The 8,511-nt window shown below is 33.8% G+C and overlaps 1 protein-coding gene across 1 annotated transcript in view; it reads right to left on the bottom strand.

Moving 5' to 3' along the window:
• Positions 1-3,281: 3,281 nt before the first annotated feature.
• The window catches only part of LOC111688673 (transmembrane channel-like protein), a 29,719-nt gene continuing 24,489 nt past the window's right edge, over positions 3,282-8,511 (bottom strand). The window contains exons 12-16 of the mRNA XM_023451173.2: positions 6,435-6,539; positions 6,071-6,252; positions 5,706-5,882; positions 5,316-5,638; positions 3,282-5,243 (exon numbers count right to left, since the gene is read on the bottom strand). Coding sequence (XP_023306941.2) covers positions 3,478-5,243; positions 5,316-5,638; positions 5,706-5,882; positions 6,071-6,252; positions 6,435-6,539 — 2,553 coding nt within the window. The 3' untranslated portion in view covers positions 3,282-3,477. The remainder of the gene's footprint in view (positions 5,244-5,315; positions 5,639-5,705; positions 5,883-6,070; positions 6,253-6,434; positions 6,540-8,511) is intronic.

The following is an 8,511-nucleotide window of genomic DNA, read 5'->3' as shown; positions in this document are numbered from 1 at the left end:
ATAAAAAGTTTTTATACACCTATTCCAAAATATTAGTCCTATACCCACCTTAAAGTATACCAATTGGCTTAGAATCATTTTCTGAGTCGATTTAGCTACGTCCGTCCATGTAAACATTGTAATCAAACTACATGTCGAAATTTTGAAGATAATTCAACGTAATTTGTCAAAAGGACGAAGACTATTGAAAGTAATTAAGATCGATCCATTATTTCACATATACCCCATACAACTGATCCCCCGAATAGGGATTGTAAATCATGCAATCAAACTACATCTCGCAATTTTAAAGATAATTCAATGAAATTTTGTACAAGACCTGTTGAAAATTGTTGACAATGGTCCATTATTTCACCTAGCCTCCATACAGATGAACCCGACCAATAGGGCTTTTAAATTCAGAAATAAGGTTTAATATAGACGTATCTTGAAAAAAAAACTGCAAAACTAAGTTCTATACTAGCCGTGATGAGATTTATTCTCTGCGATTTGCTTCGTATCGGCAATGGGCAATATCGGTCAATGTTTTCACCTAGCCCTATAAAAGAGGTTCCCCGAAATACAGTTTAGACATATATAACTGTTTTAAAAGTACGAATATGGAGTCTTAAAAAATACGAGTACAGCGTTGAAATTCGACATAAATAAGCTCCGAGTCAAAATCACTTTATGAGATTACATATGAGGTCTCCCATAGTACTTGTTTAAAAATTCGATATAAGCAAGATGTATATAAACCAGAACCGGTCTATGAAGTCCGGTTCATAATTAACCTATTGACACCCCATAGGACGGTCAAATTACTTATTGGAACGTAGATCTTCCTACAGAATTTGATGAGGATTGATCTATAGGTAATCCCTGTATAAGGTTCCATTCGGGAAGTGGTTATATTTATTTAAAATACAAGTATTTCTTTTTTAAAAATGTGAGAATAGCGATGAATTTCGATATAAACAAGTTGTATACAAAACTTAATCTATGTAAACAAATTGTATGCTTATCGGTTCTTAATTGATGCTACTCGCATAAAATGTCCCCTTTAGAAAATTTCATATGACTAAATTATAAATACGAATACAGCCATAAAATTTGAAACAAATAAGTTTTATACAAACTGAAATCTTTCAACCAAGTTTTACGACAGTATAATTGTCGTAATTGACCTAAAATAACATTTTTTGAAATTTTTGATCACATTTGAGTCATTTATTACTCATCTGTACGATTGTTGGGAGAAAATGATCACCTACCCTTCTCTTTTAAAAGAGTCTTTTATGAGCCCCAACTCTGATTAATTTCGACTCTTTTTAATATCTATTTTGAATCATTTGTGAGTTAAAATACTGTTCGTTTTACAGTAATTTTGGAATAATTTTTGAGCCTTTTCTGAGTCATTTTAGGATTGTTACAAACAAATACAATAAAACATAAAACTGTTTTTGATCTTCCGATGCAGCGAAATACAATTACAAAATAAATATATAAACAATCACATTTCGAACATCTGTATGATCTATTTATGATTTCTGTAAAATCAGATTTTAATCATTAATTGGAACTACTTGAACTTTAGTAACCTGTAGAGGATCATTAAACACATAACATTTTTGCCAACTTTTTTAAAATATTTTTTATGAGCACCTTTTCTAATCAGTTTCCAATTATTATACCCTCCACCACCATCAGTGGTGATAGAGGGTATATATAAGTTTGTCATTCCGTGTGTAACACCAAGAAATATTCATCTGAGACTCTCCCGAAAATCACTTAAACGCACATAATTCATTACTTAATTAAGATATCGATATAAAATTTGGTTAAGTATTGCTCATATGCATATAAATATTACAGTGGAAGGTTTTTTTCGATCGGTTCATAACTGGTTATGGCTCCCATACAAAGTCTCCTCCAGAAAATAACTTAAATGCGCATAACTCATTAGTAAATTAAGATATCCATATACAATTTAGTAAAAGTATTGCTCATATGCAAATAAATATTACTGTGAATTTTTTTTCCGATAGGTCCATAATTGGTCATAGCTCCCATACAAGGGCCCTCCCGAAATTCAATTAAACGTGCGTAACTCAATATTAAATAAAGAAATCCTCATATTTCTTTATTTAATATTTAATATTTCGTCATAGCTCTCATAATAGGTCCCCTCGAGAAAATCACTTAAATTCACAATATTCAATACCAAATAATGACTTATTACCAAATAAAGCTATTGAAGATTTTTTTCACGATCGGTTCATTACATTGGTGCGGTCGGTCCCATACAAGGTTCCCTTCAGAAAATCACTTAAACACACATTTCTTGTTACTAAATTACGATACAAAATTTGACTGAAATATAGATTTTATGCACAGAAATTTAACTTAAATAATCTTTTACGATCGGTCTATAATTGATCATATTTCCCATACTAGGCCCAGCCCCTAAAAACGTTATAATCGTATTTACCTAGTTGTATTTTGAAAATCCTTAAATCTTTCACACACATGCATATATGCAAATTACAAAATATCGCTAAGCGCTATTAAAATGTAAATTGTAATGTTTAATAAATCTTGGAATTGTAATAGATTTAAATCTTGGGATTTTTCTATTTATGACATGAGAAAACTCATTTCTACAAATACTTGATAAATTAGAAATGTATTAATATAAAAGTAGCTGGTGGAGGGTATTTAAGATACGGCCCAGCCGAATATAGCACTCTAACTTGTTTTTTAATCTATTTTTACATAAAAGAACAGTTTTACATTTTCCAACTGCTTGATATAAGATTACAAAATAATTTTGAAAAATATCATATTCCAAATACCAGGATGATCAATTCATGATTACTATACATTTTGGTATTGTTTTTACATAATCGGTTCTGACTCATATATCAGGATCATCTTTGAATCATCAAAATGGGAGTAGAGACGAATCATATATTTGGTCCAACTAATAAAACTAATCTGTATTAAATATTAGTTTATCTAGCATATTAATGAAACAAAAATTATGACAAAATCTTTATCTAATCTTAAAAAACATACTTTTTCATAGTACAGTTACAAACCATACGGTTATTATTGTAAACACTATAGTGAATTACTTTAGTAACTGCAAATTTGTCTATGGTGGTTGTCTCCACTAAATTTTTTACATATGGTGCTTCAAATATAATTGTTTTTAACGAATAAGGTTCGTATCGCTGGCAGTGTTGCCAGTGAATGATTATATGAAAAATATTAAAGGCCATAAACACATTTTCTTCCATCCTTATGCAAATTTATTGAAAACATTTTTTAACAATTTTATTTTATTATGACAAAGGTATACAATAAAGGAAGAAATACTATAATTCGGATGTTGATCCTGATAATAAAATGCCAACAATTAGTTATATAAATAAATGCTTTGTTCCACGATGGAGAAAGGCACTAAATTGATTGCAATTTCAATCGTATGTCTTTTTATTTATCATTTTCTATATTGATTTTAATGATATTAACCGAAGGACCAGGAGCAGGACTTGTCACACTGTCATTTTTAGGTGATGTCTGAGATTGATCTTCTCCATCTCCAGTAGTACTAATAGTAATTGTTGGTATTATATCGGACCAGGTAGATGTTGTAGAATCTTGCCTCGTGGCAATCGGACGATCGGTGGGTCGCCGACGTTGAGAAATGCTACGTTGGGGAAATATTATGGGACCTGGTTGATCTAGTTCTTCGGGATCTTTTAAAGGCAAAGTATTGGTATTTTCAGTAGTCATGTAGTTGTTATAACTGGGAAGTTCTAAATCTTCAGGATCTTCTAAGGGAGCTCTGGGCATAATATAAGGTTGAATACTGGTAATTGTTGAAACTGGAGTAGCAGAGGGAAGTATAAAAGTGTTATTGGTAGGAGTGGTGGGTAGTTCACTTTCCGGAGTAGCTGGTATATCTATGGCCGTTTCAGGCAGTTGTGTGGGACTCTCGTCGCTTTGCTGATCTTGATCTAGTTTCTTGGTGTTGACAGCCTCTTTAACTAAAGCCAAAAGCGAGCCAATTTTCTTTCTACCTTGGCGCGACAAACTGGCCAATTTATCACCACCCAAATTAATATGATGGGCAGAGGTTGGGGTAGTGACCTCTTCATTTAGCTTCGGTGAATGCAATTCTGTTTCCAAATGCTCCCAGGTGGGAGTGGTGGCAATATCGGAATTTCTATTGGCTTTAATTTTATCAGACTCAAATTTGAAAACTTCGGGTTCTGTGGACATTTTGTTTTTATGGCGTTTAAATTTGAATTTGCCACTTAAATTGTGAAAATGTTCCATGGCAGGAGGAGAAGTCTTCTCATCCGGAGAGGATGAGGAGTTTTTCTCGTCCACAACTTTAAAAGAACTTTTCGTATTAGCTTCGTCATCTTTGGGTTTCTCCTTAACAACCGGAGACTTGTCTCTTCTTCGGAAAGATTTCCTTTTCTCAGAATTCTTTGGTTTTTCCAAAGTGGAAACTTCAGTTTTTGATGGAGATTCTGGTATATCATTTTCTTTGGGTTTTTCTTGAGATCCTTGCTTTTCCAAATTAGATTTATCTTTATCATCTCGTTTTTTTCGTTTTAAACTTTCATAAATTCTTCGTCTATAATCGCTCGGAGAGCTTTGTTTGTCTTTTTCCTTATCTTTGTCCTTCTCTTTGACTTTATCCTTCTTATCTTCCTTCTCATTTTCTTTCTCCGTTTCGTTTTCTTTCTCTTTTTCGTTTTCCCTGTTTTCGCCTTCATGACTTTTGCGCAACAAGCTTTCTCTTCTCTCATTTATAACTCTAGTCTTAATTTCAGGGTCATTGCCAGAGTCTGCCTGTTCATTATTTTTCTCTTTATCCTTGTCTTTTTCCTTCTCCTTTTCTTTGTCTCTATCATCTTTTTTGTCTAACTTTTCCAATTTAAATCTTCCTTTTGGATGGCTCTCTCTATTACCATTGCTGGAATGCTGCTGCAAAACTCTTTCTTTTTCCCGTTCACTTTTGGCGATTTGTACGATATCCACCAAAGAGGGTTTACGAGTTCTGCGTATTTGTTGTAATTTAGAGAGACCAACCTTTTTCTCTTTACCTTCTTCATCGTGTGGCAATGAATCATGATGTTCAGTATCGGTATCGTCATCATCTCGGCCTTGCCGCACAAACGAATCTTCGTCTGATGTTGCTGATCCCTTGCGTAGAGCTTTTTTCATAATTCTCGAAATTAGTTCTAAGAAAGGGGAAATAAAAGTGAGGGAAATATTAAGCATTTTAAAGAAATAGTTTAAATGTTTTGAAATACCTTTTCTGGCTTGATTTTTGTACTCTTCACTCTCAAAGTCTGGCGCCTGGGTGGGAGTAACTGGTGATGAAGCTTCCAAAACTTTACGCCATCTATTCGTCAAAGTGGCGGAGGTATTCTCTGCAGGTTTTGTTTCCGGTACTTTGAAAAATTTCTTACGTTCTTCTTCTCTTTCCTTTTGCAGTTGAGTTCTCAGATCCTGATTGGCTTCTCTAAGAGCGCCCGTCAAAGATACTAAATAATAAATAATCAGTATCAAAAGCAAGAGCAATGGTATCACTGTACTGGATGAAGTCAAGTAGTTAAGAGGATCATGTAATTGCCTGGGAAAATATTAAACACACGAAATTAAATTTTCATTTTTCAATATACTGAATTTCAAACACTTACTGAGGCAGAGCATCCCTTGTGGTATTTGTAATAAATTCTGAAATCCGTGTATAGTCGGAGAAAGGACCACAGTGCCATGATGGACGCAACCATACTATTGCATAGCCCACAGGCAAGACACAAAGGAACAGCATGGTCAGCAGCAAGGAAAGGTAGAAATTATTGGATTTTGAAGCTCTTTTTTAAATACCACAAAACAAAGAACAGAAACCACAAGTAAGTTTTGCATGTAAACGAAATGAAAGAAACACACACACACACAATGTTTGTTAAAATTCCATTCTTTATCTACTGGCATATGATGAGCAGAAACAAAAGGTACACAGAAACAAAATGTGAGAAAATATATATGATTGAACACTTACTTAAATACGACTTCATGGGGCACATTGCATGTTAAAACAATCCAGGATCTAAAATACATCATAATCACAAGCTTCACCAGATTGATAAGCACCAAACCAGGTGAAAAGAATATACCCATCCACACTTGTCCCTGGTTATTAATCAAAGTCAAAATGTTCTCAGCAATTTTGAAATCTCCATACTGTAGTAATTGGATAAGGATGTATAAAGTAGTGAAATGTGGTTGTAGTTGTTGTTGAAATAATTGGGAATGTATTAATTTTCATGTTACAAGAAAAAAATACTTGTAATTGTTTTGTTCTTTCAGGAGCATTTTTTTGGCAGTTTGATTAGAAATTATAGTTTGTTAGTTATTTGATTTACCTGTGGAAATGTTTTCTCCATATCCCAACACCAGTTTTGATTTACATATCGAACAAATAGAGCACGCAAGAAATCTATACATAGTGGAGCTACTATTGACATAATCTATGATGAAAATTCATGTAAATGGAAAAAAGTAGAAGTTGTGAATGTGTTTTAAAGTTAATTAAGTGTTTAGATTAAAAACAATTAGCCTACAGAAAAGTGGTTGGGAAATCTTTCTTCTGTATGACTGAACTATGCACTGAGATACGATTCACTTTAGAACAAGTTACACTAAGTTATACACCAAATGTGTCTCTTGTCTGTAGACTTTTTGATTGAAAAGTATCTGTAACTAGTATGTTTCGCTACCTTCTTCTTTATGTTCAATATTATACAAAACTTCAAAAACTACTAAATTGTTTCCTTTAAAAGATTCTCATTTTCAGTACTCTGCATGTTTAATTCCTTGCTTGATGGTTCAGAGTTATAAAAATCATATAATGTACCAGTTGAGGTTTAAAAAAGAACCAAATAGCTCCCTTTTTTACTCAGGACTCTTTACGTTCAATATTAAAAAAACTCATTCCTACAGATTCTTATTCACTCAGGACTGCGAATTTTTAATTTCATGTTTCTAGTTAAATATTTTGTAGAAATTTAAAAAATTATCTGTACCAAAAAATAGTCCTGACCATAGGAGTACCAAATCACTTTTGTTATTATATTTAAAATTTTATCGAAATTGATTAAAAAAAAATCATAAACAAAATCAATCTGAAAGAATATCACTCCCATGATAATTGGATCTAACTTCGATAGTGGCAAAGAAAGAGCTGTAGAGTTTCTCTGCATCGCCCACATGCTCTACATTCGTCTGAATCCACATTCCCAATCACTCAGAATACTTGCTCATTTTGAAGATATTTCTCTAATTACTCTCATCAAGGTCACGCAATAGGATCTTTGTAGTTCCACCCAATGTTTCATTATTACAAGAGGTCTTATGAGATTCTCTCACCCATATTTTTAATTTAGCTTTCGTTAGGTTGAATGGTTTCGCGTTCGTTAGATTGACTATCTCTAGTTCCCTTTCCTTTAAAGCTAATTTATTCGCGCTTTCGGGGCCGACTACTCACGGGAGGTCTGGTACCCATATTATGTAAACCTTAACTCTGGGAGACTATTCAGTTAATGTTTTATTACGATTCAATACGTTTTTATACCCTTCACCTTCGTGAGAAGGGTATATATAAGTTTGTCATTCCGTTTGTAATTTCTATAATATAATTTTCCGACCCTATAAAGTATATATATTCTTGATCCATATACATAGCGGAGTCGATTAAGCCATGTCCGTCTGTCTGTCTGTTGAAATCAGTTTTTAGAGGACCCCAGATATCGGCGAGATCCGAATCTTCAATAATTCTATTAGACATGCTTTCGAGAAGATCGCTATTCAAAATTAGCAAAATCGGTCGGTAAATAACGGAGATATGAGCAAAAATCCGAGACAACCTCTGAAAATTTCATCAAAAAATTGTTAAAAAAGCAACAAAAACACTGTACATAGAAAATGATGTACACGCGTGTGTGTAGATATGTATATTCGGTTTTATTCAGCTGTATTTTTTTCCAAGTGCTTTTTAAAACAATTTTTTTACGATAAACAAAAACAAAATCTACGTCTCGTCAATGAAGTCGAGAGTTTAACGTGAACACCTGCCTTGACGGCCTAATTCCACGGTGGTCTTTTTCACCCACAGGATAGACTAGAGACGGTCTACCCGCGCCCCTGAATTCTTCAATGAAGAACTCAGGTAGCAATTTTTGTACATGGCTGAGCCGGTCCATGTACAAGTACTTTGTTGAAGAACTCGAGCTATCTAATCTCTTGCCATAGTAGCCCCGCTGCGGAATGACAGGCAGCATGGGATCAATCCCAATGCAAACCCCGACAAGGAAAAAGCAATCACTGGTCCAAAGCCAATAGAAGGGGGTGACGAGTCCCAACATCAGGTGAAATCAATCTTCCGGTAAACCGGAAGGTGACCACCCTTATGATGTCATGAAAGATTGCATTATTCAAAATGCA

Source organism: Lucilia cuprina, chromosome 5, assembly GCF_022045245.1.
Source record: "Lucilia cuprina isolate Lc7/37 chromosome 5, ASM2204524v1, whole genome shotgun sequence".
In the NCBI taxonomy this organism is placed as follows: Eukaryota; Metazoa; Arthropoda; class Insecta; order Diptera; family Calliphoridae; genus Lucilia; species Lucilia cuprina.
This window is presented reverse-complemented; position numbering and strand designations above follow the sequence as displayed.